The sequence below is a fragment of the Salvelinus namaycush genome, chromosome 17 (genome assembly GCF_016432855.1).
Source record: "Salvelinus namaycush isolate Seneca chromosome 17, SaNama_1.0, whole genome shotgun sequence".
Lineage (NCBI taxonomy): Eukaryota > Metazoa > Chordata > Actinopteri > Salmoniformes > Salmonidae > Salvelinus > Salvelinus namaycush.
In genome coordinates this window covers 35,309,016-35,329,919 of record NC_052323.1, presented here as the reverse complement: position 1 = coordinate 35,329,919, position 20,904 = coordinate 35,309,016, and the positions used below count along the sequence as shown (strand labels likewise).

The 20,904-nt window shown below is 46.9% G+C and overlaps 1 protein-coding gene across 3 annotated transcripts in view; it reads left to right on the top strand.

The window, feature by feature from the left end:
• Positions 1-20,904, top strand: part of ctnna1 (catenin (cadherin-associated protein), alpha 1) — a 252,692-nt gene that overhangs the window by 147,251 nt on the left and 84,537 nt on the right. For all 3 annotated transcript variants that reach the window (XM_039012640.1, XM_039012638.1, XM_039012639.1), the window contains exons 11-12: positions 13,104-13,196; positions 15,699-15,855. In XM_039012640.1, the coding sequence (XP_038868568.1) occupies positions 13,104-13,196; positions 15,699-15,855 (250 nt within the window). The remainder of the gene's footprint in view (positions 1-13,103; positions 13,197-15,698; positions 15,856-20,904) is intronic.

Sequence of the window (20,904 nt, the reverse complement as noted above, 5' to 3'; positions counted from 1 at the left end):
GGGGAGAGTTTAGTAGGCGGGGGGAGAGTTTAGTAGGCGGGGGGAGACTGGGGAGAGTTTAGTAGGCGTGGGGAGACTGGGGAGAGTTTAGTAGGCGGGGGGAGACTGGGGAGAGTTTAGTAGGCATGGAGAGAGGGGGGAGACTGGGGAGAGTTTAGTAGGCAGGGAGAGAGGGTGGAGACTGGGGGGAGTTTAGCAGGCAGGGAGAGAGGGTGGAGACTGGGGGGAGTTTAGCAGGCAGGGGGAGACTGGGGAGAGTTTAGTAGGCAGGGAGAGAGGGGAGACTGGGGAGAGTTTAGTAGGCACGGAGAGAGGGGAGACTGGGGAGAGTTTAGTAGGCAGGGAGAGAGGGTGGAGAGTTTAGCAGGCAGGGGGAGATATGCTGCTTCCTTCACTGCCTTGAGGTACTTATGCTCTGAATCCAATTTGAACTCTCCTCTCCTGTCTCTATTTAGACATGAAAGACAAATAGACAATTGCTCAGTGAATGTTTGAATGGCTCTGTGGATGGAAGAGGGTGGATTAAATATGCACTGGTTTCTCTCCTCTCTATAATCATGCCAGCAACTACCAGCTAATGGTAGCTAGCAATCCAAAAACATCATATAGGGGGTGCTTATATTTGTCGTGTTTTAACTGCATGTGCACGTGTGTGAGGTGTAAAATAGAGAGGCGCATCACGGCCAAGGGCGGCCATTATTTACTGCAACCCTGAAGCAAGTAGAGTTAAGTGCCTTGCTCCAGGGCAGATCGACAGATTGTCCGCTGTGGGATTCGAACTAGCAACCCTTTGGGTTACTGTCCCAACGCTCCAACCGCTAGGTGTGTGTTCACGTTTTTTTTGGTCTGTGTCCAGTATGAAGTTAGAGGCATAATGATTGGATGGGTATCTGCTAGCAAATTCAGTACCGTAGACTTCCATTCATTATGCTAACGCTAGTTGGGGAGACAGAACCGGTATCTACAAGTTCATCTGATTTTGGGGAAGTCAATAAAAGGGCCTCATTGCCAAAATCCCAATGTATCCCTTTAAGCTGCAGAGGGAATAGAGCTGTGATTTGTCATCTTGTGATTTCTTTACCCTGTTCTAGGGTTGAGAAATCCCTGGGAACGTTCAATAAATTCCCTGGTCTTCCAGAAATCCTGGTGGGAAGTTTCCCGGAATCAGGAGGGAATAAACAGGAATCTGGATTCCTCCAAACAGGAGGAACCAGGGAATTTATTGAAAGTTCATGGAATTTTGCAACACGACAATGTATCCCTTTAAGCTGCAGAGGGAATAGAGCTGGGAACGGGGAGCTATTAGAGACACAGACTAGTCTCTCCTACCAATGTACTGGTTATGCTCTAACTCTATGGCGACGCGGCGTCGGGCTCTAACTCTATGGCGACGCGGCGTCGGGCTCCAACTCTATGGCGACGCGGCGTCGGGCTCCAACTCTATGGCGACGCGGCGTCGGGCTCTAACTCTATGGCGACGCGGCGTCGGGCTCCAACTCTATGGCGACGCGGCGTCGGGCTCCAACTCTATGGCGACGCGGCGTCGGGCTCTAACTCTATGGCGACGCGGCGTCGGGCTCTAACTCTATGGCGACGTGGCGTTGGGCTCCAACTCTATGGCGACGCGGCGTCGGGCTCCAACTCTATGGCGACTCGGCGTCGGGCTCCAACTCTATGGCGACGCGGCGTCGGGCTCCAACTCTATGGCGACGCGGCGTCGGGCTCCAACTCTATGGCGACGCGGCGTCGGGCTCCAACTCTATGGCGACGCGGCGTCGGGCTCCAACTCTATGGCGACGCGGCGTCGGGCTCCAACTCTATGGCGACGCGGCGTCGGGCTCCAACTCTGTGGCGACGCGGCGTCGGGCTCTAGCTCTGTGGCGACGCGGCGTCGGGCTCTAGCTCTGTGGCGACGCGGCGTCGGGCTCTAGCTCTGTGGCGACGCGGCGTCGGGCTCTAGCTCTGTGGCGACGCGGCGTCGGGCTCTAGCTCTGTGGCGACGCGGCGTCGGGCTCTAGCTCTGTGGCGTCGGGCTCCAACTCTGTGGCGACGCGGCGTCGGGCTCCAGCTCTGTGGCGACGCGGCGTTGGGCTCTATCTCTATGGCGACGCGGCGTCGGGCTCTAACTCTGTGGCGACGCGGCGTTGGGCTGGCTTTCACCTGGTCACTTTCAGATCGGAGTGATGGAGGAAATGAGGGCGCAGGAAGCCAGGAGCGGGCGCAGGTAAAAAGAGAGGAGATATATTAAAGCCAGTTGACAGGGCCCTAGACTTGCCACACTGTGGCAGAATACTGTAGTTCACCTGTACCACAGAACACATCCACAGTGTGCCAGCTAGACTCCCTTTGTCCCTGACTGCCTGTCACCTCAATAGGCCAGGCATGGACACAGCAGTACAGCCAGGCGACCAGTCACTCAGGAGACCGGTCACCAAGGCAACCAGACAGTAGCATGCTCAGTAACCATAGAGATAATGATCTATTTAATTACATGCGAGTGTCTGCAGAACGTCGTAATGACTCGTCACTTCTCGCTGTGTATAATGACTCGTTTTATAATCAGAGATGTAGTTTAACTTTAGGAGCATTTTAAATATACACTGAAACAATTCAATAAACGCAACATGTAAAGTGTTGGTCCCATGTTTGATTAGCTGAAATAAAAGATCCCATACACAAAAAAGGAAGTATTTAATTTTGTGCACAAATTTGTTGCACGTCCCTGTTAGTGAGCATTTCTCCTTTGACAGATGTGGCATATCAAGAAGCTGATTAAACAGCATGATCATTACACAGGTGCACCTTGTGCTAGAGATGTAGTTTAGTCACACAACACAATGCCACAGATGTCTCAAGTTTTGAGGGAGTGTGCAATTAGCATGTTGACTGCAAGAATGTCCACCAGAGCTAATGGCATAATGACCTGATACTCAGGGCTCTATTGTCCCTCCATCAGGTCCTAATGACCTGGTACTCAGGGCTCTATTGTCCCTCCATCAGGTCCTAATGGCCTGGTACTCAGGGCTCTATTGTCCATCCATCAGGTCCTAATGGCCTGGTACTCAGGGCTCTATTGTCCCTCCATCAGGTCCTAATGGCCTGGTACTCAGGGCTCTATTGTCCCTCCATCAGGTCCTAATGGCCTGGTACTCAGGGCTCTATTGTCCCTCCATCAGGCCCTAATGGCCTGGTACTCAGGGCTCTATTGTCCCTCCATCAGGTCCTAATGGCCTGGTACTCAGGGCTCTATTGTTCCTCCATCAGGTCCTAATGGCCTGGTACTCAGGGCTCTATTGTCCCTCCATCAGGTCCTAATGGCCTGGTACTCAGGACTCTATTGTCCCTCCATCAGGTCCTAATGGCCTGGTACTCAGGGCTCTATTGTCCCTCCATCAGGTCCTAATGGCCTGGTACTCAGGGCTCTATTGTTCCTCCATCAGGTCCTAATGGCCTGGTACTCAGGGCTCTATTGTCCCTCCATCAGGTCCTAATGGCCTGGTACTCAGGACTCTATTGTCCCTCCATCAGGTCCTAATGGCCTGGTACTCAGGACTCTATTGTCCCTCCATCAGGTCCTAATGGCCTGGTACTCAGGGCTCTATTGTCCCCCCATCAGGTCCTAATGGCCTGGTACTCAGGGCTCTATTGTCCCTCTAACCACTGACATCAATGCAAATTCAATCTAAAAATCACATCAAACAGTATCATGTGTTTAAAACTCACCTTTCTGTGATGATCAATTTGACGAAAGAAGTAAGAAGTTTAACATCAAGGGCAAACTGAGTGTAAAACATGGTACATGTGGGTGTTGTTTTCAAAGCCTACCACATAACCAAATGGACAGTGCTTTCTAAGTTGACGATTCATTCAAAACAACCATATGTATATTATAGCTGATGCATATTCATAGGCTTAGGAACCCAAGCCCTTAAATAAAAAGACTGAATTTAACACTGATTGTATTCTTATACAATACGTAGTCTAACACATTATGCATGGCAGAAAAATATAAAACACCAACTGATTATTTTAAATGTCTTTGTTCTAGCCTATACTCCAAAATTTAAATACATTTGAATAATCTCCTTTTGAGCTGTATTCTGCATACTGGATGGACTGGTTACCTTATGCCCCGAAATGTCTGGGAGAGAACATATAGCCCGAGTTGATGCTGTTGGTTCATTGATTGTGCAGGGTGGCATACAGTTAGCTTACAATTAGTGAATTTGTATATTATTTTGAATAGCCTAGTAATTATATTTTCATAATTAATTGGGTGACACATTACCTTTTTTAGCTATATAGAATATCTCACCAGAGAGCGTCTCCTCTCCTCCCTCTCCTATTTTCTTTTCTCCAGTGTGCAGAGAAAAGGGCTTTCAACAGTTTGTAGTGAAAAATGTTTTTTATGATAGCACGTTACTATCGATGTTCCCGAACAGATTTCACTTGGGTTTCCCATATTTAAGTACTGGGTAACTGCAGGAACAGGGTTGGAGAGCCCATGCCATACAGAGTTTAAGCAGAATATCAGCTGTGTCGCAGCGAGAGCATTGTCCTCAAACAGTGGTTGATGTTTGGAGTGAAATAAGTGTTATATTTATTTCTCAGCTGCTCATATTAAGCACAGCTTCGCTATTCGAGTACATACGGATTGCATGTCTTTTTTTCCCACTTCCCCTGCTCCTTCCCAATTGATAATGTAGCATTGTAAATTAAAACAAATTTGACATATACAGTGGTTCCTTCTTTTGAAGTTTGTGTCATACTGCCGCACACCTTGCGGGCTGCTGCAGCATTCTGTGGCACGGTATTTAATTGTCAGCCTTTTTTTTTTTTTTTTTTAGTTAGTGCTAGTTTCACCAGAGGGCACGGTTGAGAAGCATTTGATTGTCTTCTATATTGGCATTACCAGATAATTTAAAACCTTTTATGTAATAACAAAGTATATGGGATTGATTTTAAGAAATTTGGCTTAATTTGATTATCAATATGGTGTTTCTATTCGGAGAAAAACGAAACCCTCTGCGTTTCCGTTAGGATGGAATGGAAAATATGGCGCTGTACAACGTGACGGTCGGGAGTAGGCTACAGCATAAGAGGACTGGAGGACTCTACATTGTTTGCCTTTATTAGACAACTTTGTTCCAATATTGTGGGGTACCATCTCACAGCAAGAACTGGCAAATCTGGTATAGTCCATGAGGAGGAGTTGCACTGTAGTACTTAATGCAGCTGGTGGCCACACCAGATACTGACTTACTTTTGATTTTGACCCCCCCCCCCCCCCCCCCCCTGTTCAGGGACACATTATTCCATTTCTGTTAGTCACATGTCTGTGGTACTTGTTGAATCTTGTTTATACAAATATATACATGTTAAGTTTGCTGAACATAAACGCAGTTGACAGTGAGAGGACGTTTCTTTATTTTGCTGAGTTTGTTTTGATTTCTAAGGAATTCCAAGGGTTGTATCATTCACAACTAAAGTTGCCAAGTAACTCTAAATCAAGGTTACAGGACCTGTTTTCAAATGATCACTTTTACGCTTAATATAGCCACTTAATATGCACAGTTGCTCTGGAATTGGAAAAATATCCTTTATATTTTATTCAGCTCAGTTGAATTATATTCTTCTTACTATAAAATGATGACAGGGGATTATACACAGTATTTGTTGTCTGCTAAATGAACAAGCCTACAGTCTATATCATAGCCAGATAACATACAGTATCTAGTCTGATAAATGAACAAGCCTACAGTCTATATCATAGCCAGATAACATACAGTATCTAGTCTGATAAATGAACAAGCCTACAGTCTATATCATAGCCAGATAACATACAGTATCTAGTCTGATAAATGAACAAGCCTACAGTCTATATCATAGCCAGATAACATACAGTATCTAGTCTGATAAATGAACAAGCCTACAGTCTATATCCTATATCATAGCCAGATAACATACAGTATCTAGTCTGATAAATGAACAAGCCTACAGTCTATATCATAGCCAGATAACATACAGTATCTAGTCTGCTAAATGAACAAGTCTACAGTCTATATCATAGCCAGATAACATACAGTATCTAGTCTGATAAATGAACAAGCCTACAGCCTATAACATGGAGAATAGCCAGATAACATACAGTATCTAGTCTGCTAAATGAACAAGCCTACAGTCTATAACATGGAGAATAGCCTGATAACATACAGTAGACCAACTCATATTCTGTTCTTCTGAAATACATTTTCTTCACATAATGTTTGTTTAGACTAAAATAAATAATTGATTTGTGATGTGTATTGAATTGATCTATTGACTTTTTTAATATAGATGTTCCAGAGGCTCTTCAGCAGCTTGACGGCCTGGAGATGCTAAACTTGACTGTTAATTAACGGTCAATGCTGTGAGACCGGCAGACTTTTGCATGACAATCCGTTTAACTAAATCGACCCGCCACAGCCCAAACTGTAACTCAGTAAAATCTTCGAAATTTGTTTCTATTTTTGTTCAGTATATGTAAGATGTACAAGTGTAAAACTGCTGGGTTATGACTATGGAGAACCTCTGACCTGTGTGAGGAGTCAACCAGTGTACAAAAGTGCGTGGACACCCTTTCAAATTAGTGGATTTGGCTATTTCAGCCACACCCGTTGCGGACAGGTGTATACCTGTCGAGCACACAGCAATGCAATCTCCATAGGCTAACATTGGCAGTACTAATGGCCTTGCTGAAGAGCTCAGTGACTTTCAACATGGCACTGTCATAAGATGCCACCTTTTCAAACGATTCAGTCAGTCACATTTCTGCTCTGTTGTGGCTGCCCCGGTCAACTGTAAGTGTGGTTATTGTGAAGTGGGAACGTCTAGGAGCAACAATGGCTCAGCTGTAAAGTAATACGCCACACAAGCTCACAGAATGGGACCGCAGAGTGCTGAAGCCCGTTAAAATGGTCTGTTCTCTGTTGCAACACTCACTTCAGAGTTCCAACCTGCCTCTGGAGCAACGCCAGCACAAGAACTGTTTGTTTGGAGCTCCATGGCCGAGCCACCTTCCTCACCCAACCCTAAACCCCCTTCCTCACCTCACCACACACAAGCCACCATGCGCAAATCCAAGCGTCAGTTGAAGTGGTGTAAAGCTTGCCGGCATTGGACTCTGGAGTCATGGAAACGCATTGTCTGTAGTGCGGAATCACGCTTCACGATCTGGCAATCCAACGGACTAATCTGGGTTTGGCGGATGCCAGGAGAACGTTACCTGCCCGAATGCATAGTGCCAACTGTAATGTTTGGTGGAGGAGGAATGATGGTCTGCGGTTGTTTTACTTGGTTCTGGCTAGGCTCCTTAGTTCCAGTGAAGGGAAATCTTAATGCTATAGAATACAATGACATTCTAGACAATTCTGGGCTTCCAACTTTGTGGTAACAGCTTGGGGAATGCCCTTTCCTGTTATAGCATGACAATGCACCCGTGCACAAAGCGAGGTCCATACAGAAATGGTTTGTCAAGATCGGTGTGGAAGAATTTGATTGGCCTGCACAGAGCCCTGACCTCAACCCCATCGAACACCTTTGGGATGAATTGGAACACCGACTGCGAGCCAGGACTAATCGCCCAACATCAGTGCCGGACCTTACTAATGCTCTTGTGGCTGAATGGAAGCAAGTCCCTGCAGCAATTTTCCAACATCTAGTGGAAAGCCTTCTCAGAAGAGTGGAGCCTGTTACCTTAAGGATCGGGGTCCTGCTAGCGGGACAACTTCCGGTGAAACCGGATGGCGCGTAATTCATGTAAATTATAATGAATATTATGGATTTTAAACATTTTGTTGAGCTTTAATTCTTGTTAATCTAACTGCACTGTGTGATTTACAGTAGCTATTACAGCGCAAACATGCCATGCAATTGTTTGAGGACGGTGCCCCATATCAAAATATTTTTCCACCGGCACAGATTTTATACATTCACATATAAAGATGAACTATTCACTTTTTGATAATCTTCCTCTGATTTGTCATCTGACGGGTCCCAGCTATAACATGTAGTGTCATTTTTGTTCGAAAAAATCCTTTATATCCCAAAAAGTCTGTTTAGTTGGCGCCATCGATTTCAGTAATCGACTCGTTCAACAGACAGAGAAAGGAATCCAAAAATCGCCCCCCAAAACTTTGTTTCAACAAGTCAAAATACGTTTCTATTTACTCCTCAGATACCCCGAAAATGTAATCAAAGTATAATATTTATTTCGGAAAGTATGTTCAATAGGAAACCGATTTTAGCAGGTGTGTAATTTCTTCATGGCGCGAGCAACACAGATTTCCAAGACTGTCCTTCTACTAAAACGTATTTCTTATAAGTTTTTGAAGTTACAAGCCTGAAACCTTGAACATAGACTGCTGACACCCTGTGGGGGGGGAGATCTGGTGTGTTTTTCTTTGGATTTTCTCCTACCATATCTATTGTTATATTCTCCCACATTATTTTTACATTTCTACAAACCTCAGTGTTTTTTTCCCAACGGTACCAATAATATGCATATCTTAGTTCTGGGACTGAGTAGCAGGCAGTTTACTCTGGGCACCTTATATTTGGGGAGTTTCTCCCATTTTTCTCTGCAGATCCTCTCTTTAGATTACATTTTAAAAGCTGACATCGTACCTTAAGATTTAATTCTGGCCAAATGTGGGGTTGTGACTGTGTGATTCATTCCTCAACCTGTAGCTGTAATCCGTCCTCCTCGGCTCTTCACTGATCCAGTTTGTCTTCATTATTGAGAAGACTTGACTGTTCACACCGGGTATTAATTCAGCGATTCTCTGGGTGTTGATATTTAGGTAACCTGTGGTTTTTAAGCTAATAACTCACTACGCTCTAAGGCAGAGAGACGGTCTCCTCTTCCCACTGTTATAAATGGATTTAATCTACCGGAGTGAATTTAGTGACAGAATATATCAACACCAGAATATTTAGTAGAATTGAATTCATACAATTCCCAACCTGTTAGTCCGTTAAATGGTTCTGTAATTTACTGTCCCTGTCTGAGGCTCTTTGTTTCAGATTATTAGTGTCATGTCTGGAACAGATTGATATCTGCTTTGGCAATATAACCACTGGTGCTTCTTTTTCCATTACCCCTAAGATTCATTTTGATAGATTTTATACTGAATCTACAGCAGGGTACCAGCGGTAGGCAAGCACTAGGGCTGGGCCATATGGGCGATTCACAATATAAAATTTAACTTTAAATTAACTGTGTAGTCAAATTTAAGGTAATACTGCATTTCAGTAATAAAATCAATCTTTATTTATACAGCACATTTCAGACATAAAATGTTACTCAATGTGCTTCACAGGAGAGAAGAGAAAGATAAATACAAAATAATGAAAATAAAAGCTGAAATATTTACCACAACAAACATCAGATTATCTAAAGACACAAACTGAACCTGCCCAGGGACTGCGGTTGAAAATTAGCCGGCTGGCTAAAACCGCCACTTTAACTGAAACGTTGATTTAATGTGCACTGTCCCTGTAAAAAATAAACTCAAAACAACTAAAAAGCAAAGTTAAAAAGATGCCTTTTTAAGATCTGTTTTAAATATGTCCACAGTTTGGGCCCCGCTCAGATTCTCTGGCAGGCTGGGGGCATAATAACTAAGGGCTGCCTCTGTCTCTTGGTCCCCATCAGGTTCTCTGGCAGGCTGGGGGCATAATAACTAAGGGCTGCCTCTGTCTCTTGGTCCCCATCAGGTTCTCTGGCAGGCTGGGGGCATAATAACTAAGGGCTGCCTCTATGTCTCTTGGTCCCCATCAGGTTTTAGGCTTTGGGATAGTTAAAAGGCTGTCTCTCCATGCCTCTTGGTCCTGGGCTTTGGGATAGTTAAAAGGCTGTCTCTCCATGCCTCTTGGTCCTAGGCTTTGGGATAGTTAAAAGGCTGTCTCTCCATGCCTCTTGGTCCTAGGCTTTAGGATAGTTAAAAGGCTGTCTCTCCATGCCTCTTGGTCCTAGGCTTTGGGATAGTTAAAAGGCTGTCTCTCCATGCCTCTTGGTCCTAGGCTTTGGGATAGTTAAAAGGCTGTCTCTCCATGCCTCTTGGTCCTAGGCTTTGGGATAGTTAAAAGGCTGTCTCTCCATGCCTCTTGGTCCTAGGCTTTGGGATAGTTAAAAGGCTGTCTCTCCATGCCTCTTGGTCCTGGGCTTCGGGATAGTTATAAGGCTGTCTCTCCATGCCTCTTGGTCCTAGGCTTTGGGATAGTTAAAAGGCTGTCTCTCCATGCCTCTTGGTCCTGGGCTTTGGGATAGTTATAAGGCTGTCTCTCCATGCCTCTTGGTCCTAGGCTTTGGGATAGTTAAAAGGCTGCCTCTCCATGCCTCTTGGTCCTGGGCTTTGGGATAGTTATAAGGCTGTCTCTCCATGCCTCTTGGTCCTAGGCTTTGGGATAGTTAAAAGGCTGTCTCTCCATGCCTCTTGGTCTCTCCATGCCTCCTGGTCCAAGGCTTTGGGATAGTTAAAAGGCTGTCTCTCCATGCCTCTTGGTCCTGGGCTTTGGGATAGTTAAAAGGCTGTCTCTCCATGTCTCTTGGTCCTAGGCTTTGGGATAGTTATAAGGCTGTCTCTCCATGTCTCTTGGTCCTAGGCTTTGGGATAGTTATAAGGCTGTCTCTCCATACCTCTTGGTCCTGGGCTTTGGGATAGTTAAAGGGCCAGAGGACCTGAGGGACCTACTGGGTACATAACTTTAAAGCATGTCTGACATGTATTGGGGTGCACAATCGTGGATTGATTTAAAAATAAAATCTAAATCTTAAAATCATTTCTAAAACTCACAGGCAGCCAGTGCAGAGACCTTAAAACCGGTGTAATGTGTGTTCTCCGTCTGGTCTTGGTCAGTACCCATGCTGCAGCATGCTGTATGTTTTACAGTTGACCAATGGCTTTCTTGGGTAGACCAGACAGGAGAGCATTACAGTAGTCAAGCCTGCTTGCAATAAAAGCATGGATTTTCTCTGTATTCGGCCTGAGAAAGAAATGGCTGCACCGTGGCAATGTTCCTCAGGTGATTTAAAATCTATTTGGTCACATTCCTAATGTGTGATTTGAAATTGATTCTAAAATAACACCTAGGTTTTTTAAACCTGGTGTTTAATCTTTATTGCTGGTGAATTAAAATGTGCAGCCAGGTTCTCTCTCTGTGCTTTGGCTCCAACAATAAGTACCTCGGTCTTGATTTTAATCTGCAGGAAGTTGTGAGTCATCCACGTATTTAAGTCACTAATAGTCTAATTTATCAGTGGAGCTAAAATCCTCAGTGACACAGATGTGAAGTTGTGTATTGTCTGTCTAGCAGTGACTGTCAATGCTGTGCTTTCTGATAATGCTGCCAGTGTGTGTGTGCGCCCTCACGCAACCGGTCAAAGTTTTAGAACACCTACTCATTCAAGAGTTTTTCTTCATGTTAATCTACACCCCATAATGACAAACCAAAAAATGGTGTTTAGACATTTTTTCGAATGTACATTTACATATGTTTTCAGGCCCTTTACTCAGTACTTTGTCGATGCACCGTTGGCAGCGGTTACAGCCTAGAGTCTGATGGTACAAGCTTGGCACATCTGTATTTGGGGAGTTTCTCCCATTCTTCTCTGCAGATCCTCTCAAGCTCTGTCAGGTTGGATGGGGAGCGTCGCTGCACAGCTGTTTTCAGTACTCTCCAGAGATATTCAATCGGGTACAAGTCCGGATTCTGGCTGGGCCACTCAAGGACATTCAGAGTCTTATCTTGAAGCCACTCCTGTGTTTTCTTGTGCTGAGGATAGTTGTCTGTTGGAAGGTGATCCTTCACCCCAGTCTGAAGTCCTGAGGGCTCTGGAACAGGTTTTCATCAAGGATCTCTCTTTACTTTGCGCTGTTCATCTTTCCCTCGATCCTGACTAGTCTCCCAGTCCCTGCCGCCAAAAAACATCCCCACAAAGTGATGCTGCCACCACCATGATTCACTGTAGTTTCCTCCAGAAATGACGCTTGGCATTCAGTCCAAAGAGTTCAATCTTGGTTTCATCAAATCAGAGAATCTTGTTTCTCATGGTCAGAGTTCTTTAGGTGCCTTTTCGGTAAACTCGAAGTGGGCTGTCATGTGCCTTTTACTGAGGAGTGGCTACTGTCAGGCCACTCTACCATAAAGACCTCATTGGTGGAGTGCCTTCTGGAAGGTACTCCCATCGCCACAGAGGAACTCTAGAGCTCTGTCAGTGACCATTGGGTTCTTAGTCACCTCCCTGATTAAGGCCCTTCTCCCCTGATTGCTCAGTTTGGCCGGGCGGACAGCTTTAGGAGGAGTCTTGGTTGTTCCAAACTTCTTCCATTTAAGAATGATGGAGGCCACTATATGTCTTGGGGGAATGCAGAAATGTTTTGGTACCCTTCCTCAGATCTGTGCCGTGATACAATCCTGTCTCGGAGCTTTACGGACCGTTCCTTTGACCTCATGGCTTGGTTTTTGCTCTGACATGCACTGTCAACTGTGGGACCTTATATAGACAGGTGTGTGTCTTTCCAAATCATGTCCAGAGGTGGACTCCCAAGTTGTAGAAACATCTCAAGGATGATCAATGGAAACAAGATGCACGTGAGCTCATTTTCGATTCTCATAAGCAAAGGGTCTGAATACTTATGAAAATAAGGTATTTCTGTTTTTTTCAAAAATTGCCATTATGGGGTATTGTGTGTAGATTGAGGATTTTTATTTTTATTTAATGAATTTTAGAATGAGGCGGTAACGTGGAAGGTCAAGGGGTCTGAATAATTTCCGAATTCACTGTGTTCATTATTCATTTTTTTTGAGTGGCGTCAATGATTCCGCTGCTAAATGAATCTAGGGGAAACACTGACCATGCGGTGTATGTAGGTGTGAGTCTGACTGTTTCTGTGTTTCTGTTTACTAGGTGTGGTACACTCCCATGCTGTGTACTGTATATAATCAGAACCTGACTGTCTCATCTCTCTCCTCTGAGATGGCGGCAGTAAAACATTGAGACTACAATGCTATGCAGTTTGTATGTAGGTGTGAGTCTGACTGCTGTGTTTGTTTGTGTCTAGGTGGCCAACCTGGCCTGCTCCATCTCTAATAATGAGGAGGGTGTCAAGCTGGTCCGTATGGCTGCATCCCAGCTGGAAACACTCTGCCCCCAGGTACCTGCCGGTCTTTCTACCCAATCCCTCTCGCCAGCTCTCCTTCCTCCTTTCGTTCCTACCCTCTACCCAGCTCCCCTTCCTCCCCTCTCGCCAGCTCCCCTTCCTCTCCTCTCGCCAGCTCCCCTTCCTCTCCTCTCGCCAGCTCCCCTTCCTCTCCTCTCGCCAGCTCCCCTTCCTCTCCTCTCGCCAGCTCCCCTTCCTCCCCTCTCGCCAGCTCCCCTTCCTCCCCTCTCGCCAGCTCCCCTTCCTCCCCTCTCGCCAGCTCCCCTTCCTCCCCTCTCGCCAGCTCCCTTTCCCCAGCTCCCCTTCCTCCCCTCTAGCCAGGTCCCCTTCCTCCCCTCTAGCCAGGTCCCCTTCCTCCCCTCTACCCAGCTCCCCTTCCTCCCCTCTACCCAGCTCCCCTTCCTCCCCTCTACCCAGCTCCCCTTCCTCCCCTCTACCCAGCTCCCCTTCCTCCCCTCTACCCAGCTCCCCTCTACCCAGCTCCCCTTCCTCCCCTCTACCCAGCTCCCCTCTACCCAGCTCCCCTCTACCCAGCTCCCCTCTACCCAGCTCCCCTCTACCCAGCTCCCCTCTACCCAGCTCCCCTCTACCCAGCTCCCCTCTACCCAGCTCCCCTCTACCCAGCTCCCCTCTTCCCAGCTCCCCTCTTCCCAGCTCCCCTCTTCCCAGCTCCCCTCTTCCCAGCTCCCCTCTTCCCAGCTCCTCTTCCCAGCTCCCCTCTTCCCAGCTCCCCTCTTCCCAGCTCCCCTCTTCCCAGCTCCCCTCTTCCCAGCTCCCCTCTTCCCAGCTCCCCTCTTCCCAGCTCCCCTCTTCCCAGCTCCCCTCTTCCCAGCTCCCCTCTACCCAGCTCCCCTCTACCCAGCTCCCCTTCCTCCCCTCTCCTTCCTCCCCTCTCCTTCCTCCCCTTCCTCCCCTCTCCTTCCTCCCCTTCCTCCCCTCTCCTTCCTCCCCTTCCTCCCCTCTCCTTCCTCCCCTTCCTCCCCTCTCCTTCCTCCCCTTCCTCCCCTCTCCTTCCTCCCCTTTACCCAGCTCTCCTTCCTCCCCTTTACCCAGCTCTCCTTCCTCCCCTTTACCCAGCTCTCCTTCCTCCCCTTTACCCTGCTCTCCTTCCTCCCCTTTACCCAGCTCTCCTTCCTCCCCTCTTCCCAGCTCTCCTTCCTCCCCGCTCCCCTCTTCCCAGCTCTTCTTCCTCCCCGCTCCCCTCTTCCCAGCTCCCCTTCCTCCCCGCTCCCTCTTCCCAGCTCCCCTTCCTCCCCGCTCCCCTCTTCCCAGCTCCCCTTCCTCCCCGCTCCCCTCTTCCCAGCTCCCCTTCCTCCCCGCTCCCCTCTTCCCAGCTCCCCTTCCTCCCCGCTCCCCTCTTCCCAGCTCCCCTTCCTCCCCGCTCCCCTCTTCCCAGCTCCCCTTCCTCCCCGCCCCCCTCTTCCCAGCTCCCCTTCCTCCCCGCTCCCCTCTTCCCAGCTCCCCTTCCTCCCCGCTCCCCTCTTCCCAGCTCCCCTTCCTCCCCGCTCCCCTCTTCCCAGCTCCCCTTCCTCCCCGCTCCTTCCTCTCCCTCTCCCCAGCTCTCCTTCCTCCCCCTCACCCCAGCTTCATTGTCTCTTAGCTCATCCCCAACCCCCAGCTCCATAGTCCTGCCAAAATGCCAACACTTCTCACCTCCAGCCCCCTGTTCCTAAACCCCTCCCCTTCTCCCCCCATAACCTGCCATCTTTACTGCCTCATCCAACCTCCAGCCCCATATCTTGCCAGCTTCACTTCCTCATCCAACCTCCAGCCCCATATCTTGCCAGCTTCACTTCCTCATCCAACCTCCAGCCCCATATCTTGCCAGCTTCACTTCCTCATCCAGCCTCCAGCCCCATATCCTGCCAGCTTCACTTCCTCGTCCAACCTCCAAGTGTGTGTGTGGGGGGGGTCTGTGAGTGTGCTGGTCTGAGAGGTTGATCTGGTCTTTAGATACATTACACATTCCTTATACTAATCTACCTGCTGTAGTAATTCCTTATACTAATCTACCTGCTGTAGTAATTCCTTATGCTAATCTACCTGCTGTAGTAATTCCTTATGCTAATCTACCTGCTGTAGTAATTCCTTATGCTAATCTACCTGCTGTAGTAATTCCTTATGCTAATCTACCTGCTGTAGTAATTCCTTATGCTAATCTACCTGTTGTAGTAATTCCTTATGCTAATCTACCTGCTGTAGTAATTCCTTATGCTAATCTACCTGCTGTAGTAATTCCTTATGCTAATCTACCTGCTGTAGTAATTCCTTATGCTAATCTACCTGCTGTAGTAATTCCTTATGCTAATCTACCTGCTGTAGTAATTCCTTATGCTAATCTACCTGCTGTAGTAATTCCTTATGCTAATCTACCTGCTGTAGTAATTCCTTATGCTAATCTACCTGCTGTAGTAATTCCTTATGCTAATCTACCTGCTGTAGTAATTCCTTATGCTAATCTACCTGCTGTAGTAATTGGTGTGTGCTCTGTAACAGGTGATTAATGCAGCGCTGGCTCTAGCTGCCAAGCCCAACAGTAAGGTTGCTCAGGACAACATGGACCTCTTCAAAGAGTCCTGGGAGAAACAGGTCCGCGTCCTCACTGATGCCGTCGATGACATCACCAGCATTGACGACTTCCTCTGTGTGTCTGGTAAGTAGGAGGGGGCGGAGCTTTTCCTTTTCAGGGTTCATGTCATTTTATATAAGTAATGGGGCTGGATGCTGTTTTACGGGCTCCTGACCAAATGTGCTATTTAGTGTTTTTTTGCGTTGTTTGTAACTTACATTACATAATGTTGCTGCTACCGTCTCTTATGACCGAAAATACCATCTGGACATCAAAACAGCGATTACTCACCTCCAACTGGACAAAGATTTTTTTCTTTAACGAGTCCGACGCAAAGGATATACTGTTTTGTCGAGACAAGGCCCAAATCCACGTCATCCGTGTGAAGAAGAGATGGAGAAAAGGGGGGAGGAGGATGGGGTGCCTTGTAAGAATTCCCCGACGAGTAGGTAAACCACCACTCACTACCCTCCGTATTATTGGTCAACGTGCAAATATTGGACAACAAACTGAACGATCTACGATTAAGACTATCCTACCAATGGGACATTAAACTATCTTATGTTTACATTTACATTTACATTTAAGTCATTTAGCAGACGCTCTTATCCAGAGCGACTTACAAATTGGTGCATTCACCTTATGATATCCAGTGGAACAACCACTTTACAATAGTGCAAAATGTTTCACCAAGACGTGGCTAAACGACGACACGGATAATATAGAGCTGGCTGGCTTCTCCGTGCATCGGCAGGACAGAGCAGCTACGTCTGGTCAGACGATGGGCGGGGGTGTGTCTATTTGTCAATAACTCCTGGTGCGTGATGTCTGATATTAAATAAGTCTCGAGGTATTGCCCGACTGTGGTAGAATACCTCAGCATAAGCTGTAGACCACACTATCTACCAAGAGTTATTGTCTATTATTCGTAGCCGTCTATTTACCACCACAAACAGATGCTGGAACTAAGACCACACTCAACAAGCTGTAAAAGGCCATAAGCAAACAAGAAAATGCTCATCCAGAAGTGGCGCTCCTAGTGGCCGGGGACTTTAATGCAGGCACACTTAAATCAGTTTTACCAGCATGTCACGTGTGACCAGAGGGAAAAATAACTCCAGACCACCTTTACTCAACACAGAGACGCTTACAAAGCTCTTCCTCGGCCTCCATCTGACCATCATTCTATCCTCCTGATTCCTGCTTACAAGCGCAAACTAAAGCAGGAAGTATCAGTGACTCGCTCAATACGAAAGTGGTCAGAGGACGCGAATGCTACGCTACAGGACTGTTTTGCTAGCATAGACTGGAAGATGTTCCGTGATTCATCCAATGGCATTGAGGAGTACACCACCTCTGTGACCGGCTTCATCAATAAGTGCGTCAACGACTTCGTCCCCACAGTGACCGTACGTACATATCCCAACCAGAAACTATAGATTAGGCAACATGCGCACCGAGCTAAAGGGTTGAGCTGCCGTTTTCAAGGAGCAGGACACTAATCCAGATGCTTATAAGAAATCCCGCTATGCCCTCAGATGAACCATCAAATAGGCAAAGCGTCAATGAACCATCCAACAGGTGTCAATACAGGACTAAGATTGAATCCTATTACGCCGTCTCTGGCGCTCGTTGGATGTGGCAGGGCTTGTAAACTAGTACAGACTACAAAGGGAAACCCAGCCGCGAGCTTCCCAGTGACGCGATCCTACCACACGAGCTAAATGCCTTTTTATTCTCGCTTCGAGGCAAGCAACACTGAAGCATGCGTGAGTGCACCAGCTTTTCCGGATGACTGTCTGAGCATGCTCTTCATTGCCGATGTGAGCAAGACCTTTGAAGAGGACAACATTCACCAAGCCGCAGGGCCGGAAGAATTACCAGGACGTGTACTCTAAGCATGCGCGGACCAACTGGCAAGTGTCTTCACTGACATTTTCAACCTCTCCCTGACCGAGTCTAATACCTACATGTTACAAACAGACCACCATAGTCCCTGTCCCCAAGAAAGCGAAGGTAACCTTCCTAAATGATTACGGCTCTGTATCATTTTTTTGATACGGAGCCGCTACACTGGGGTTTGTCAACACCCCAGTGTAGCAGCTGTAAACCTACTGGTTTCTCAACACCCCAGTGTAGCGGCTGTAAACCTACTGGTTTCTCAACACCCCAGTGTAGCGGCTGGAAACCTACTGGTTTCTCAACACCCCAGTGTAGCGGCTGTAAACCTACTGGTTTGTCAACACCCCAGTGTAGCAGCTGTAAACCTACTGGTTTGTCAACACCCCAGTGTAGCGGCTGTAAACCTACTGGTTTGTCAACACCCCAGTGTAGCGGCTGTAAACCTACTGGTTTGTCAACACCCCAGTGTAGCGGCTGGAAACCTACTGGTTTCTCAACACCCCAGTGTAGCGGCTGTAAACCTACTGGTTTCTCAACACCCCAGTGTAGCGGCTGTAAACCTACTGGTTTCTCAACACCCCAGTGTAGCGGCTGTAAACCTACTGGTTTCTCAACACCCCAGTGTAGCGGCTGGAAACCTACTGGTTTGTCAAACACTCCAGTGTAGCAGCTGTAAACCTACTGGTTTGTCAACACCCCAGTGTAGCGGCTGGAAACCTACTGGTTTCTCAACACCCCAGTGTAGCGGCTGGAAACCTACTGGTTTGTCAAACACCCCAGTGTAGCAGCTGTAAACCTACTGGTTTGTCAACACCCCAGTGTAGCAGCTGTAAACCTACTGGTTTGTCAACACCCCAGTGTAGCAGCTGTAAACCTACTGGTTTGTCAACACCCCAGTGTAGCAGCTGTAAACCTACTGGTTTGTCAAACACCCCAGTGTAGCGGCTGTAAACCTACTGGTTTCTCAACACCCCAGTGTAGCAGCTGTAAACCTACTGGTTTGTCAACACCCCAGTGTAGCGGCTGGAAACCTACTGGTTTGTCAACACCCCAGTGTAGCGGCTGTAAACCTACTGGTTTGTCAACACCCCAGTGTAGCAGCTGTAAACCTACTGGTTTGTCAACACCCCAGTGTAGCAGCTGTAAACCTACTGGTTTGTCAACACCCCAGTGTAGCGGCTGTAAACCTACTGGTTTCTCAACACCCCAGTGTAGCAGCTGTAAACCTACTGGTTTCTTAACACCCCAGTGTAGCAGCTGTAAACCTACTGGTTTCTGAACACCCCAGTGTGTCATGTTAGCCTGGCTGTTGAGTTGAAAGACGGAAGGAGGAAGCTATCAAAGAGAGACCGAGTAGGGCCTATCAAATCTGAGATGATGACGCAGATGCTAATAAATTATTCTGGTGAATGCGAAGGCTTTCCCAAAAACCCTCTCAATTAAATGTTAACTACATATTAACCTATACTTACCTGGCAGAATGATATCATTTTCATAATTCCAGTTGGTGTTTGTTTCGTAAACCATGTGTACTACACAAATACCGCTGAACAGCCTCTTACCAGGGGCACAATTTGAATTAAAGGTTAACTACACCCAAAAAAATCACAATTTGAATTAAAGGTTAGCTACACCCAAAAATCACAATTCTGTACCATTTTCTCAGACCTCAAAAGTGATTTAAGCGTTGTTGTGTACTTACAAACATTCACTTGAGTTGTTTTTCTATACAAAAAATTAAAAAGGGTGTGATTTCAGAGCGAAAAACGAAACGCAAACGATATTTTTTTGGGGGGGGGGGGGTGAAACTGAATCAATTTTTTTATTTTTTATAGTGCTCTAGGAGTCTTAATTGTCCAATAAGCATTTCTTATTGGACAAGTTCTGGTAGGCCCTCCGTTAGCTTCTATTTGGTTCCTAGTGAATACCCCCCGGTGAGGAAGGCAGGCGGAGCGGAGTTTTAACTGGCCTCCTGTCTGTAGCTTTCAGACACTATCCGGTGAGGAAGGCAGGCGGAGTCTTAACTGGCCTCCTGTCTGTAGCTTTCAGACACTATTTAGATATGTTTGCTCCTTAGCGTTTTAGTCGTTAAGCGTAGACTGAGCGGGCGATCTGGAGAAGAGCAGTTATTAGTCTTCTCTGATTGGAACAGGACACATATGTAACACAGCCTCGTGATTGGCTTCCTGCCTCGGCCTCCAAGCTCCGACCAGCCAGACAGGAGCGCTGAAGATTCTTCCCAAATAGCACCTTATTCCCAATATAGTGCCATACTTTTGACCAGAGCCCCTAGGTAAGCCTGTACAGCTCTGGTGACTGGTTGGTGCTGAGCTAAAAGTAGAGATAATTGACTTCCTGTCATGTACAGGGCTCTACAGTTCCACCATTTTACTCGCATGTGCGCACAAATATTTTGCTGTGCGACCTGGATTTATTTTATTTTTAGGTGCACCAGTGCGCCTAAAAATGAAGGATTCTAGCATTTAATGTCAAATATTTTTCATTGTATTCCTTACATTTCTTTGTGTGTGCGGCACCTACATTTTTCAACTTAGGTGCGCACGTGTGCTCCTTGTAAAAAGAAAATGTCAGGGCCCTGATATGTGTAAAGACTAGGGAACAAACTGCTCGTTTTGTGTTGGAAGCATTGAACTAGCTGGGCCTTAAACAGGCCTCCATTATGCAGTAAGTGACTCCTCTCACCTCCAAGCCAAGCGCGCACTCTTGACGAGGGCCAAATGACACCCATCTAGGGGTCATACGGTGGGTAGTGCACTATATAGGGAACAGGGTTCCATTTGGATCACACACCCCAGACTGGCTGGTTGCTTTATGCAGAGAGATGAGGAGTCTAAATGAGAGGGATGGCTCTTCCATTTAATGAGGAGTCTAAATGAGAGGGATGGCTCTTCCATTTAATGAGGAGTCTAAATGAGAGGGATGGCTCTTCCATTTAATGTGGAGTCTAAATGAGAGGGATGGCTCTTCCATTTAATGTGGAGTCTAAATGAGAGGGATGGCTCTTCCATTTAATGAGGAGTCTAAATGAGAGGGATGGCTCTTCCATTTAATGAGGAGTCTAAATGAGAGGGATGGCTCTTCCATTTAATGTGGAGTCTAAATGAGAGGGATGGCTCTTCCATTTAATGTGGAGTCTAAATGAGAGGGATGGCTCTTCCATTTAATGAGGAGTCTAAATGAGAGGGATGGCTCTTCCATTTAATGAGGAGT